The following is a 15,597-nucleotide window of genomic DNA, read 5'->3' on the forward strand; positions in this document are numbered from 1 at the left end:
ATCTTTGTAAAATGAATGTGAAATTCATTATAAAAAAACATATTTCATTTTAATAACTTTTTAGATAATTAATTTGAACTGTTTTTAAGGGAAGAAGAGTGAAACATTACAGTGTCAAATGGATAGTACCTCAAGTATTTTTGTATAATATTTCCCTCGGTGTTGTTGCTTAGCAGCCAAAAATATTTATTAAAAATCAAATTGAATTATTTTAAATAAACAGTAGTGTAAAAGGCCTCTATTTCGTTGTTGTAATTTTTAATTTATTTTCTCATAGTGGAAGGAAAAGTTTGAAAAAAGAGACAAAATCTGAAGCACAAATTTTGCACTTAATGACCTTTGACCTTTATTGCATAAAAAATATTAAGGTTAATTATTGCTAAAAACCTAATAGAATATGTCTGAGGAATATCTTTTCAAATAATTTGATATATGCTAAACATTATGCTTTGTAAGTATGTTGATATTATACAGTATGGAGGCAGAAATGTGAATTTTAGTTAAAATTGTACTATGGGTATTGTTACTTAGCAACCAAAAATATTCATTTATCAATTAAATTGATTAATGTGATAATGGTGTTTTAGTTGTATCTTAGTAGGATCATCAGCACATACAATTAGAATCTCTTGTATATCCTTTACATTATTTTGGCTCCATATCTTACTTAACAATATCATGGAGTGCACAAAAGTGTCAAGATTGAGTGAAAACAAACATATACAGCCGAAAAATAAAAATAAAAATGTTGTAGTTGCTAAGCAACCACTTAAAAGTCATTAAACACAAATTTAAACTTAAATGGTGTGTGGATATTGCAGTTCAGCATAATGCCTTCTAAAGAGTGTTTTCAGAATTTTCTATTTCAGCATCCATTGTGTAAAATTTTAGCAAGAATATTGAAAAGTGTTGAAAATGTAGATGAAATTTTTGCACTTATTTGACCTTTGACCTCCTAAAAATAGTTCTAATGAGGTCAAACTTTAAGACAATTTATCTTCTGTATATCCCTTTTAATTTTTATGACCTCACATCTGACTTTAAGGTGTGCTGGAATGCATAAATGTGTCTAGGATGAGTAAAAAACGAAAATTGCTGCCCGAAAATTAAAAAAAATATTATGTTGCTAAGCAACCCCTTTTAAGTAATTATATACAGAATTGAAAAAAAAGTTTATGTGATTCATGTAGTACAGTATAATGCTCTTTTGTGAGTATCTTCCAAATTTCCTATTTCAACCTACATCGTTGTAAATTTTTAGTTTGAAGATTAAAAAGTATATATATAAAAAAAAAAAATGATAGAATTTTGCACTTAATTGACCTTTGACCTCCATTTCTACTAATAAGGTCAGTCGTTGGGTATGTGAGTAGTCATGAAAAATCATCTCTAAAAAATTCCCTACAAAGTGGTATGCATTATGCCTAGCTTTCTCCTTTGATTAAAAAGTTAGAAATAATTTGATAATGCTCTGTCAAAAGGTCTCCAAAATCACGTAAAATGCGCCGGTAGAGAAAGGGTTAAGAAAGATTATAAATTCTGTGGAAAATTACACCAGGCCACGGACAAAACATAAAAGAAAAAACCTCAACACTTTGTCACGATGGATTAAATGCATCAGGTGGATGATGAATCTCGCATTGAGCTGCTAAATCACGCATTGAGCTGCTAAGGGGAAATGAAAAAAAAATCTATCCTTCTGTCTTCAGTAATTCAAAAGTGAACAAAGAATATGATAGATTACATGCTCAATATCTACTGGTTCAAACTGACAAAGCTGGTAAAAACACTTTCATTGTTTGTACGCAGCACTGTTAAGGCGTACTTCGAAGAAATCAACAGAATATAAACGTGCATAAATACATACCTTATTAAAATAAATTTTAATTTTGTAAAGGTACTATATTACCTTATGACTTTAAGATTTTTTGAAACAACATTTTATACCCCGCTCTGTACTAAATTTGGTTTGGTCACGTTATTTGATAGTCACGTGATAAATGCATGTAATGTGTACTGTATGTAGGTCACAAACAAATTTCAATATCGCAAGGGCATACCCCAGTTAAACTTAAAAATTAAAGTTATAGATTGTTTCTACATAACTTGTAGTTTATGGAAAGTGCTGCTGCTTTAAATAGAATTCGCATTTTATTAGTTTAAATTTCAAGTTATCTTGCTAATGTCAAAATATGTGTGACCTTTACCAAGTATTTTATGTATTTATTAAGTTATGCTATCGATTTCAGAAAAGCAGCAGCACTTTTCAAGTTAAGGAATATGTCCATTATGTGTATTCAAAAAATTGTCAAGATCTATTATGTGTATGCCCTTGCGAAAAGGCGATTTAATGAGGCACCTCGGCGTGAAACATGCACACCCTGTATACAAAAATACGGTAGAATTAATTCAGTACATTCTCTCGATATTTTTTAAATAATGGCACTAAACAAACGTTTCAGATTTGTATTAATGGTCTACCTAAGATTTTCAAATAATATTCTGTTTAATAATAAAATGCATTTTTCACTGTGAAAAAATTACTTGATCCGCCTCTCACTGCACATAAAATGCGTCAAACTTTACCATGATGACGTCATGTCGACAAGTGCATTGCGATCAGTGACTTGTTTATAACTTGCTTTGTGGGATTTAACTAGCGACAAAAATGAATGCAGTGGTAAGTTTTGATGTAGTTCATTACTCTTATGCAGTTTAGATTCGCAAATTATTTCATATTCTGTTATTGTGAGGAATTGCTATATTTGTGTGATGTCACAGTAAACTTTTCCCGTATAAATTAGGCCCCGCCCCCTTTATACAGCCTTAACAGAGCTGCGTAAGGTTTATTATTTTAATTGAATGTTGGAGGAACTTGGATTTAATTCTGCGGATGGTTATTCAACTTTACTCATAGTTCCCTTTGTATAGAGGAAGGTCTTAAAAATCTTATGTCAATTTTGAATATTTTTTTTTTAAAATTAATCTTTACAATGAAATTGAACTTGAACTACCATACCTACATGTATACTGCAATCCTAATCTACATAAAATCCTTACAAAGATACATAACGGATTCCAGTAAATGTTCCACCAAGCCTCTTTTTCTCCTTTCTGAAATATTAACAACAGTGAGGGAGAAACCTCAGGAGTATTGTACATTAAAACATGTATATTCGAGAAGTGGTGTAAATCTTATGTGGGTCTTGAATAAATTTTCCAAATGAAATTTATGGCCGATAATACCTTTCTGTGAAAAATTCTTGTCCAAAGCATATTTTCTCTTCCCTTGGCTCAGTTGGGCTCATATTTCACTCAAGGAGTTTTCGTACGGTGGAGAGTGTGCTGTGATCTTGCACTACTTTTCATAGATGGAACATGAAGGTCAGAAAACCTCTTTGTTTAAAATCCTTGTTCAGGGTATATTTTCTTTCCCCTTGGAAATACCTGGGTTACACCTCAAGCTTTTAGGTTGGTGGTTTACATATAACATATACATTTACTTAACCTATGCATCCAAAAAAATAGGAAGAGCTATAAATGTATTTTGTATTATGTTGGGCAAGAGCTTAAGGGTCATCCCTACCCCCTATTGTTAGCTCATCTGAGCTGACGGCTCAAGTGACTTCTCAAAATTTATATCCGTTGTTTGTCTTGCTGTCGTTATCCTCAGGTTTTTACAGTATCATCTTCTTCTCAAGAACTGCTGGGCAAATTTAAACAAAATTGCCTCAAAGTATCGTTGGGTGAAGGACATAAAGTATCGTTGGGTGAAGGGCATTTAAAGTTGTTCAAATGAACGGCCACGCCTTCTTTTGAGGATAGACAAGAATGAGTGAAAATTTTGAAGTTAGTGATTTAGACCAAATTTTTTTCAAAAGCAGACGTATAACATACCTTACACTGCTTGAAATTTTATCTTTACAAAACTTTACTGCAGAAGTAAATAAGCTTAAAGGTTTTAAAAAATTCAAGGTTACCTTTACCTAAACTTTAATTTAATTAAAGAAGTAAAGGTTATCTTTAAGTACTTTTACATTAATTTAAATCTTTAAAGATCGCCTTTGCATTTTCTTTACTTACAACAAATGATGAAAGGTCACCTTTTTTTCTTTACTTTGCATAAAACATAAACTTTATGCTCCTTTACTTCTAACAAAAGTTTCAAAGGTGACCATTCTTGCTTTTAGTATATACAGTTGAACTTTAATTTGTATTTAAACTTTTCTGTATATATATATAAAAATTATCATATATGAAACTACTGAAAGATAACCTATAATTTAAGTAAAGTTTAGGTAAAGGTAACCTTGTTTTGTTTTTGTTTTTTTAAAAAACCTTTAAGTTAATTGACTTCTGCAGTTGTTTTGAAGATGAACAAATGTGATGACATGTTTTGACAGACCTGCAATTTATCTTTCCAGGCTGGATTTCATAATATGAAAATGAAATGCATACATGCTATCCATATTTAATTTTTTTGTCCATCTTGTTTCGCCTCTTTTTTTTAAATCAGGACATTTAATCAAATTTGATTTTAGAATGAATCTTTTTATGAAGGATAACCCATGATTTTCAAACAAATGTAAAGATAAGATTAGAAAAAAGATAAGATTAGAAAAAAATTAAGTTCCCTCCATACAATTTTTTTTTACAATCGACAAAACTTTAAAACACCTTCAAAAGATTGAAACGTTTATTCACAAAATAAAATTTTAATTTAAAAAATTCAAATAATACCTTGTACATTATGAATGCAATGGTAATAAATATGTATAAACTCTTGCATAATAACAAAGTTTTGCTACATAAATAATTACAAAATATAAAAACTAATATATTTGAAAAATTATATTCTGCTACTTTATCATGGCCCTTGCTGAATTGTGTTTACTGAACAAAAAATTTTAAAGTTGTGCATAAACTGAAGTGTTCAATGTGTGTTTGTAAATATGTTGTCTTATGTGTCCGGCTTCACACGTGCTGTATGTGCCCGACTTCACAAGTTTTTGTTGTGCATAAACTGAAGTGTTCAATGTGTGTTTGTAAATATGTTGTCTTATGTGTCCGGCTTCACACGTGCTGTATGTGCCCGACTTCACAAGTTTTTGTTGTGTATGGACTGAAGTGATCAATGTGTGTTTGTAAATATGTAGTCTTATGTGTCCGGCTTCACACGTGCTGTATGTGCCCGACTTCACAAGTTTTTGTTGTGTATGGACTGAAGTGTTCAATGTGTGTTTGTAAATATGTAGTCTTATGTGTCCGGCTTCACACGTGCTGTATGTGCCCGACTTCACAAGTTTTTGTTGTGTATGGACTGAAGTGTTCAATGTGTGTTTGTAAATATGTAGTCTTATGTGTCCGGCTTCACACGTGCTGTATGTGCCCGACTTCACAAGTTTTTGTTGTGTATGGACTAAAGTGATCAATGTGTGTTTGTAAATATGTAGTCTTATGTGTCCGCTTCACACGTGCTGTATGTGCCCGACTTCACAAGTTTTTGTTGTGTATGGACTGAAGTGTTCAATGTGTGTTTGTAAATATGTAGTCTTATGTGTCCGGCTTCACACGTGCTGTATGTGCCCGACTTCACAAGTTTTTGTTGTGTATGGACTGAAGTGATCAATGTGTGTTTGTAAATATGTAGTCTTATGTGTCCGGCTTCTGTTTATCTTTACAAAATAAACAACAATAAAAGTGCTCAAAAATATATATATATGCATAACCATTTAAAAAAACTACCCAGCAGCATTGAGGAAAAAAAATCATAGAAAAATGTACAAAGATGTCCTTTTTAGGCAGAAATAAGACATTTATTTATGCCAGAAATACTAATAAATCTAAACAACAAAATATCCAATGAATATGCTTGCCACATACATTCAAGAAAGTCTTCTTTTGCATAGCATATTTAATTTTAATTACAAAAACCTTTCACGTGGTATAACAACAATGGTATTAATCCCTTGCAAGTTCTCAAAAGCATAAACAAATTTGGATTTTATTCTCTGAATGGGAATAAAACTAGCAGGGCCTTCAATTTCATACATATTGGCCTTCCAAACTTCAACTGGTTTACCAAAATAATTTTTCATTGTTTCATTCACTTTGCAAAACCATTTAACCCTTGCAAGGCAATGGACATGTGATTTTCCTTCAATAAGAATATTATGCAAAATTATTTTCTCAACTTGTCCAGGCCTAGGTTTAAGGTCCATGTTCTCAAATGAAGATATCTGTCCATTATTGCCATACCAATGTGCAATTATCATAGAGGATCGATTGCTTCGACCTCGCTTGGTCCCAATAATATTTCCAAATACATTGATACTTTCAGTGGAACGAAAAGTATTACACACTTCAATGTTTTCAATTAACACATTTGGATATAAAACTTGGTACAGATGTTTCAAATATGAAAAATCTCTTTCATTCAAAAAACAATTTTTCAAAGTGGAATGAGAAAAAACAGAATTTATCATACCTAATGTCCAATCACACATGCTCACTTCAACATTTCTAGAGGACATTTTTGACAAACTGATATTTTGACACATATTCATCTCAGCAAGTGTGCCCCTATCTTTACTATCAATCATAGAAACAATTCTTTCAAACTCAGGCCCAAAATCTTGGCCAATATTTTCTTTACAATCAATATCAACAACATGCACAGTTTTCAAAAATTTTCGCATGAGTTGCAGCTCAACAAATCTGTTATTTGTAGGAAATGCACCCAAAATTCCATTTTCTCTCTCAAAACTGAATAACCAGAATGCATACACAGGACCAAAATCATACAGGCATTTGTCCAAATGAGCATGTAAATGTATATTTGGTGTAATGACCTCATCACCAAATGCTCTTTCAACAGATTCACAAAAAGAAATCAGCAATAAATGTGCAACTTTTACATGGTTTTTCGTCAATGATCTTGAACATAAAAATTTACATGCAAGAACAAATTTTCTCCAGTAATCAAAATGATCATTAGGAAGGAGATCTTTAAGTGCATACACTGAAAACATTATCGTCCAGTTTTTCCACTGATCAGCATTGAATGAACCATAGCTAGATGCAAATTTTTTGGGCAACTTTCCTATATCTGATGGACAATACACACCTGAAATCTTTTCTTGTATTTTTTCAAAATGATCGGGCAAGAGTACTTTTTTATCTTTCCATAGGGTCATCATACGTTTTGCTGTTCCTAAAAACAAGTTATGCATTGGGTCAATGATTGTCATACGAATAGGATCAAAGTACTCTAGCTCCAAGAGTACAGAATATCTGACTCCATACTTTTTTTCTAGCTCTTCTTTTTTTGTTTTGGTTTTTGACTTCATAATTTCCTTCACCATATTCATATGAGAATCTTTATCACGTTCAACCCATTCCCTCACATTAAACCCCCCATAATTTTTCTGACCAATAACTCCTTCAAAACGCTTCATGCACTTGTTACATCCCAAAGTAGCAGAGTGACCTAAAAAGCCACAAAGCTTTCTGCTTGCTGGAACATCACAACCCACACACAGAAGTGCCAGCCTAAAACTAACAGGATCTGAAGGAGATGTATAACTATCTAAATGGTACCCCACCCATGCTTCCTGCAATTCATCTACAAGAGGTTGTAAAAATGTATTTGTTGGGGGTTCAGTTTTACAGTCGGGTATTAATCCTACCAAAATAATGTTGTTTCTTTTGAATCTTTCTTCTCGTGGCAAATTTAAAACTGACAAATATATGGCACCTACTGAGTAATTTGAATACTTAAAAGGTTGAAACCAATCAACATTTAACATAAGTCCAAAATTATTTGGTTCTGTAAAAAAATTAAACTTCTCACCATTGAATTCTTTCCAAACATTTCCATCATAAACATCACTCAACACATCATCAGTGTAAGTTTGATGACGCCACTTTTCACACAAGTTTTCAAAACCTTTCTTTTTTACAAGCCTGTGGATACTCTCTTTAAGACTTTTATAACAGTATGTTTTTTTAGCAACAAAAGTTATCTTTCCATTTACTGTTACAGATTTAAAAAGAATTTCTCCACAAGGCTTTCTGAAATTGGCTAATTTATGGTTTGGTTGGACAACATTGTTACACTTTTTTGACACATTTTTACCCTCAATAATTTGTAAACATTGGGAAAAATCATACAGAGAAAAACATTTTGGACATACAACATATTTCTTGAAATTATCTTTTTTAAAATGTACTGAACTATTTGCCTGATACAATGTTGATGGAAAACTTTTGTAAAGAGCAGCAATAAATGATGAAGAAAATGAGCCAAGATAAAAAATTGATTTGATCAGCATGATAATGAATGATAAGGCCATATCTGAAATGAAAAAAACTGCTTGCCACCTAAACAGTAATTTTAAAATAATTTGTACATATTCACGGTTTCTGTCTGTTTCTGTAGGCATCTCAGATTCTCCTTCACTCTCCCCCATAAACATTTCAACAAGCTCCTCATCCTCTATATCAGTGCCTTCTTCACTATCTGAAGATATATCCTCCGGAACATTGTCCGATTCAAACGTAGGTTCAGGGTCCACAGCTTGTGAATAGTCTTCCTTTCTGGAGGAAGTAGATGGCATTTCTTCAGCCATTGGTTCAGGAATTGGTTCATAATTTCTGGATTCCTCCACATCTGTTACATTATTATCTTTACACAAATGTCTTTTGAAATATCTGTTAGAAAATTCCTCTTTGCAATTTGTGCAATATTTTCTTTTTCTTTTATAATGATCCATCACGGAACTGCAAACAAAGGATTGGGTACATTCACTAATTTGATTTAAATACTAAATATTCATATATCACAAGAGGCCCAGGGGCCACATCCCTCACCTGAGCACTTTGGCTTGGAAAAGGCCGAAATCAGTTCAGTGTTGGGGGGGGGGGGGAGGGAGGGAGGGAGGGGGGTGTATGATTTGAACTAACTTGAATCTACACTGCCTAAGGATGTTTTTGAATTAATATGACACATAATGGCTTTGCTGTTCTTAAGAAGAAAATTTTTATTGATATCTCCTTGGGGGGGGGGGGGGGGATTTGAACAAATTTGAATCTACATTACCTCAAACTTAAATTCCCTTTACCCAAGAATACATTGTGGCAAGTTTGGTTGAAATTGGCCCAGTGGTTCTTGAGAAGATGAAAATGTGAAAAGTTTACGACAACGGCAATGACGACAATGATGACAGACAACGGACAAATTTTGATCAGAAAATCTCAATTGAGCCTTCGGCTCAGGTATAAAGCAGAAAATGAAAATAGACAAATTATTAATATTAAAAATTACCATGATGTAGCATTTACGTGTGATTATTATTTTCTTTATCATTTCTGGATAAGTTTTTTTATTACTTGTGGTTGAATGTCTTGTCAAAAAATTGTGTCCAAATTACGCCTTTAAGCATGTACATGTATTATTTAAAGTAGTCAGAGACTATAGTTATATAAATCAAGACCGCACTGATCTATGTTTTATATTAAGGTCACCTAATCTAATGATGTAAAAAAAAAAATAATTTTGCTTACCACCAATCCTTATTCAGGTGTCTTGACAACAGACATCCCACAAAATTTCTTCAGCTTGTTCCTCGTCACAATATAAGATTTGAAGTTTTTCATAAGGGGGTCATCAAACAAATCTGTTGAAGATGAAGCAGTTGGTTTTGCTTTTGTATGTACGACTTTTGGATTTGTGACTATGGAAATGAAAAGAAATAATTTGAAAGTAAAAATGTGACTATAAAAATTCTTCATTTCATGCACTGAAACATGTAATCTCAGCGAGATCCGTAGAGACTAAAATTTTGGTCTGGTGTCTCTACAGATCTCAGACCAGTGTCACATAATCTCATTCGGGGCTTCATGCCCAGACTTCGACCGCTTTTTTCTATTAATACGGACTGAAATGAATTAGCTGTCCACTTCAACTTTTTGCTTTGGACATCCTTTTAATTCCCTATCACCATAAAACTTACGTTTCTTACCTCTGAAAAGTTTAAATCCATCAAAATATAAAGTTGTTGATTTTTCATAACAATAACCTATAGATTTGTTTAAACCTCCGATACTGAAGAGTTCCAGCAATAGTCTGCTTCAAATACTTTGTACTATGGTTCATTTCTATAGGAAATGGTAGTAGTAGTATTTTGTGTTGTTTTACCCCCAGGGGTCATGATTTTAATAATTTGTAATCTTCACTACTCCAGGATGCTTCCACATAAATTTCAGCATATCTGGCCCAGTGGTTCTTGAAAAGGAGATCTTTAAGGACTTTTTGAATATATTTCAATGTAAAAATTAGATTCCCTATTGTGGCCCCGCCCTACCCCTGGAGATCATAATTTTTACAATTTGGAATCTCGATCTACACTACCCAAGGAACCTTCCACATAAGTTTCAGCTATTCTGGCTCAGTGGTTCTTAAGAAGAAGATTTTTAAAGATTTTTTTCTATATATTTCAATGTGGAACTTGGATTCCCCTTTTGTGCTCCCCTCCCTACCCCAGGGGTCTTGATTTTAATAATTAAGAATCTACTCTACCCCAGGATGCTTCCACGTATGTTTCAACTTTTCTGGCCCAGTTGTTCTTGAGAAGATTTGTAAAGATTTTTTACATGCAATTTTGTTTTGTATATTTGTAAAATCAGTCAATCAGATAATCAAATTTATATCACATTTTGCTCAAAATATTTAATTTGAAAATTAGCAAATATACATGCATCTAAATTATGTGATAAAAGTATACACTTATTCCTTTCTACTTGGCTACATCGATTAAAACAACACAAATGCATATCACACCTTTCTTTCCTTCTCCTTCCCTTTCGTATTTCTCACAAAATGTTCCAAGAGATTCATCAGATGATGATAAATCCTCTGCCTTTTCTGGTGCAGAAGATTGGTTTTTCAGCTCTTGTCTTCTTTTTCTTTTCACATCTCTTCTTCTTCTTGATCTCCTCTTTACTTGTGTTGTCTTCTCATTTGCAAAATCTTTACTATCCATAAATCTGTAAGACATACCATCAATATAGTACACAATTAATATGACACACCTCAGATGCATTTCTGGTATGTTTCTTTTTTTTTTAAGTGATATATTAACAGATTTAGACTCAATGTATGTAAGCCATAGGTATGATCATAGCAATGTCACATTTTCTGTTAGTATTTATACTAGACATCGGTGACTTGGCCTACTATTAGCCACAACCTGACCATTCCTGCTCGTTTTGATAATTATCTTATACTTCCGTCACAAGTCTTTTGTCATGGAATAAAGTAGATTTCAGTTGTGATGTTTATTTATCACTGTTATTGTCATCATTCCTTTGATTTTGACGCCATTTTTTGTATTGAACAGACTCTAATATGTAAACCAGACCCGAACCGAAATCCGGTAAAATGGAACCAGAACTGAACCAAACAACTTGGACCGCAGTTCTCGGTTATTTCGGGTACTCGTGACAGCCCTAATTTATGCCCCAAAAAAGTATTAATACACCACTTTATACTATTATCTTAAAGAATATGTACAAGTAATACAACTTATAAATTGAATTTTAAAATGTGTGATTTGTATATTTCATTTATGCAAACTCTGAAAAAAAAAAATTCTGAAGTGTTTATTACCTATTTCTGTTTAAATTTCAGTAATAAATTGGATGAAATGAGATTTAAAGTTCAAGCATATTTAAATTTATCTGCATGTTCTGCTTTAATTAAGTCATAATTTACCCCAACATTAATTTTCTTTCTAAAAATAACTAAACTACTAAATTTAACAATCTGTGAAAAGCAAATTTTATTCTTAATTAATCTCTTACAATTAGCAATGATAAATTCCTCCATTTTAAATGTTGATCAGCATCTCTAAGATTGAGTCATTGAATTTACCCCCCCCCCCCCCTTCCCAAATTTGTTCTTAATCCAACTCTTTGATTTTCTCAGTTTTAAGAACTGATTTTTGATGATAAAGCTTGTTGTTATATCCTTATATTCATGTTTATTTTATGCTTCATGTACAGTGTCACATAGGCATTCTGTCTTAGGAAATAATTAAAATTTCTGTGAATTGCAATTTTAATCTTTTCATCAGTCTCTTTTTTTAATTGTGTTTCAAGTTTTAAATGTACAATTAATCAATTGGTAATTTGGTTTCATCTTATAAGTGTAAATACCTTAACTATTATTTAAGACTTACACGTACCTAATCAAAGGTCAGAAAATGATTTTTCAAATTTAAGTAATAAATTTGATTAATATATTCATATGCATAATTATGTTCAGGCTATTGTTCGTGTAGCACTCCTTTCATTAAAAGCAATGGAGCCGAGGCCCACTGCTTTTAAGGAATGGAGCACTACGAGTATATTAACCCGCTTAAAATCCACTGTTTTAAATGCTTGTAATTATTGTTTGTTAATATATCATAAAAAATATATAAAATATACACAATAAATATATCTTGAACATATTAGTAGTATTTTATATATATAGAGAGAGTAAGGCGAGTAAAGTGTTATAAAGAAATTTAAATCTCTGTCAACAGCTTCGATAACATAGTGAGATAAGTGTTTGACTACCATGTTGAGGATACTGGGATTGATTCTCAATGGTACCAAGGTTTTATTTTTTTTAATATGAAAACAAATTTAACGAAATTTTCAAAGTTCTTTCCTCAGTAGAGGCACTGGAAGGATAATTTGAACATAGCAAATACCGTTTTCAATATAATTTGCAACTCCCCATTCCTGAAAAATAATGGAGTGCTCAAACAAAAGAGTCACAAGTCACAAGTGGATTTTAACTATAAATAATACTGAATAAGCATTTCATTTACACAACATTATGACATCTACAATATCCTGTTGATAATTAAACATCAGCAACTAATGGCCTTTTGGCAGGGCAGATAAGAAAGAGTCTTAATACACCCCCCTCTGTGAAAACATACTTATCTTGAATCTTAAACAGTGATAACACTGTTTTGTGCATGTCCAAGATGTTGTCAAGTTAGTGTGTATATGTACATGCCATTAGATGTCAATTAAGGCCACTGTTACAGTTGTAAATTGTTATCTTTATGACAGACCCACTAATGGATCAAGACCCTGGGTGTTCTTATAATCACACAGGATTATTAATCACAGATACAAGATATATGCAAAATTTATTGCTCAACCAGCAGGGTGTTATTTCAATGAAGTTTGCTTTGTATTCAATGCATCATTATTAACGATAATATAAATAAAATTTGGTCATTTAATGCCTCTACAATTGCCTATAGAGTGCAAACATTATGAGTTTATATTAATATTATATAAAAAGGAACATTCTATGTACATGTAAGCATGTAGAGCAGGATTGTCCCTAAGAATTCAAATAGTAGGGGATATTAAAAAAGTAGACGGGATCTGATGTTTCTTCCTTAAGAGGGAGATGAAAGGGAATACCAGAATAACCGGTGTTTACATCATTATTGACAGGGAAATTCCCCACCCCAAGGTCTTAGGGACAACCCTATTAGAGTAAGACCAATGTACAAAATAAATAAAATATGTATTATTATACCTCTTCTATTTTTCTATACATAAAAATTTGATCAAATAGATTTAACAATTCCCTATAAATTTTGAGTATGGACTTATAATTTTGCCAATAAAGAAATTGTCATGATTATAGATTATAAAAATTGCCTGAACTGTCAAACCTTTTCCATTAGGAAAGATGTGCATGTGTTTTATTGGGTGGGGGAAGGGGGTATTTTTCAGGGATAGCTTTTCATAACATTTTACAAGGGGTCCATGTTTTCAGGGGGGGGGGGGGAGGCATGGTTAATTTTTTTGTTACTTTTCATAAAAAATTGATATATCCTTAATCTGTGTAGGACTTTCATTTTCTGCCAGTACCCAGTACTTTTACCTTGATGAAATTATGAATGTACAAGTCAAACTATTTGATGAAGAAAAATTTTAAAACATATTTGATAAATAAAAAAAATATTTCCAAAAGGTACGTGTCCCCTATTTTTGTAAAAGTACCAACTGTTTCTACAATCGCAACTTCTCGGGCCTTTCCAACTACCGGAAAAACAACCTCGAATGTATTACATAGACGCCATGACAACCTCCCTTTTCACAAACTTTAAACTAAATGTGGGAAGACCTCTTTTCTGTGGAGTATGAAGTTAAACTTTATTAAATGTAAAGATATTATCTAAAATAGACTATAGAAGGGACTTTTAACTCCGTCTATCCTATAGTTTAATAAATAGGAAGTTGTATAAATTTTTAACATCTGGTGATGTTAATACATTTAAGGTTGTTTTTTCAACCTCTGACGGAAAGACCCGAGATGATGCCATTGCTGTTTCTAATCTCTTAAAATACACTGGAATAGTTTAGTTTGTACATCTAATTGAAAAAAAATGATGCTAAATGGTGCCCCCCTTTAATTTCTTTGTCATATAAAGTAAAGTTTAGTAAACTAAACCTAAAAATTGAGACATTATACTGATAAAATAGCTCACCCCCTCCACCCCAATAAAAAGAACTTTAATTTATTTCTTTGGTTTGTTAATCCTTTAATTTCTAAGAATTATTTGAGTTGATTTTTTTAAGTCCCTCCCTCCCCCTCAGGGTTAAGAAATAAAAAAAATTGTCTCAGTTTTCTTAAGCTCTCAACCATGGGGCCCAACATGCATATTGTGAGATATATCTGTGAACATGCTCAAACCGTACAGAACAATAATGTATGATTTTGAAACTTAACAGTCGGAACTCTTAAAAGGTTTTAATCACAAGCTCTTCATCACATGAATTTAATACTTGCTCGATTCGGATGGAGACCTAGCTGTGCTTTGCGTTCTTCTAGAAATGAACGTTCATCGTGTTTAGGAACAAAAGATGAATTTTAAGTTACAAAATGCTTATCATGCTAACTACGGACATACTTACATGGCAATCCTTTGTTCTCCGTTGAGCTGTTGTTGGCGCACTTTTCCGAAGACCTCCTAGGCGGGGATTCTCAGCATCAGTAACTTCTACGTCGACGTATTCGTTATTCGCTTTGTTTTGTTTTGTATTTTACCAAGTATACGAAATTATATACATATCTTAAGGTTCAGACTTATCGTTGAAATCAATATGATTCGTTTTAAATTGATGCAATGTTCTTTAGAAAGTATACTACAAATCTGAAGAAAAAAGAAAAAGCTTCCAAATCCCCGAACTAATTTACATCAGCAGCTAGTTAAAAACTAACCAATAGGATTCTTCCTTCTCCATGCGCGGCTACTTTCTTTGTTCACACACAGTTTAAAAATGGAAGTCGGGTCCGATGTTTTATTACATTTGGAAAAAAGATGGATTGGGATTCAGAGGCAACAGAGATTGAGGAGGAAAGTTTACATCTTCACTTTTCATCAGGAGGCGAATGTTCTGAATCTATCTTATCTACGTCAACCCCACAAACAAAGGTTTGTTTTAGATTTAACTTTTTTTTTCGATAAGCTAAAGCAGGGATTGATCTAGATATTTTATTTGACTACTCTTTTCATG

The 15,597-nt window shown here is 32.4% G+C and overlaps 1 protein-coding gene across 1 annotated transcript; it reads right to left on the bottom strand.

Moving 5' to 3' along the window:
• Window positions 1-4,813: 4,813 nt before the first annotated feature.
• On the bottom strand, window positions 4,814-8,774 carry LOC133197961 (uncharacterized). Its single transcript, XM_061334121.1, has one exon. The coding sequence runs from the start codon at window positions 8,772-8,774 to the stop codon at window positions 5,925-5,927; it is 2,850 nt and encodes a 949-aa protein (XP_061190105.1). The 3' UTR covers window positions 4,814-5,924.
• Window positions 8,775-15,597: the final 6,823 nt, after the last annotated feature.

Source organism: Saccostrea echinata, unplaced genomic scaffold, assembly GCF_033153115.1.
Source record: "Saccostrea echinata isolate AGI-Se365-2 ecotype Australia unplaced genomic scaffold, CSIRO_AGI_Sech_v1 ptg000032l, whole genome shotgun sequence".
NCBI classification, from domain to species: Eukaryota; Metazoa; Mollusca; class Bivalvia; order Ostreida; family Ostreidae; genus Saccostrea; species Saccostrea echinata.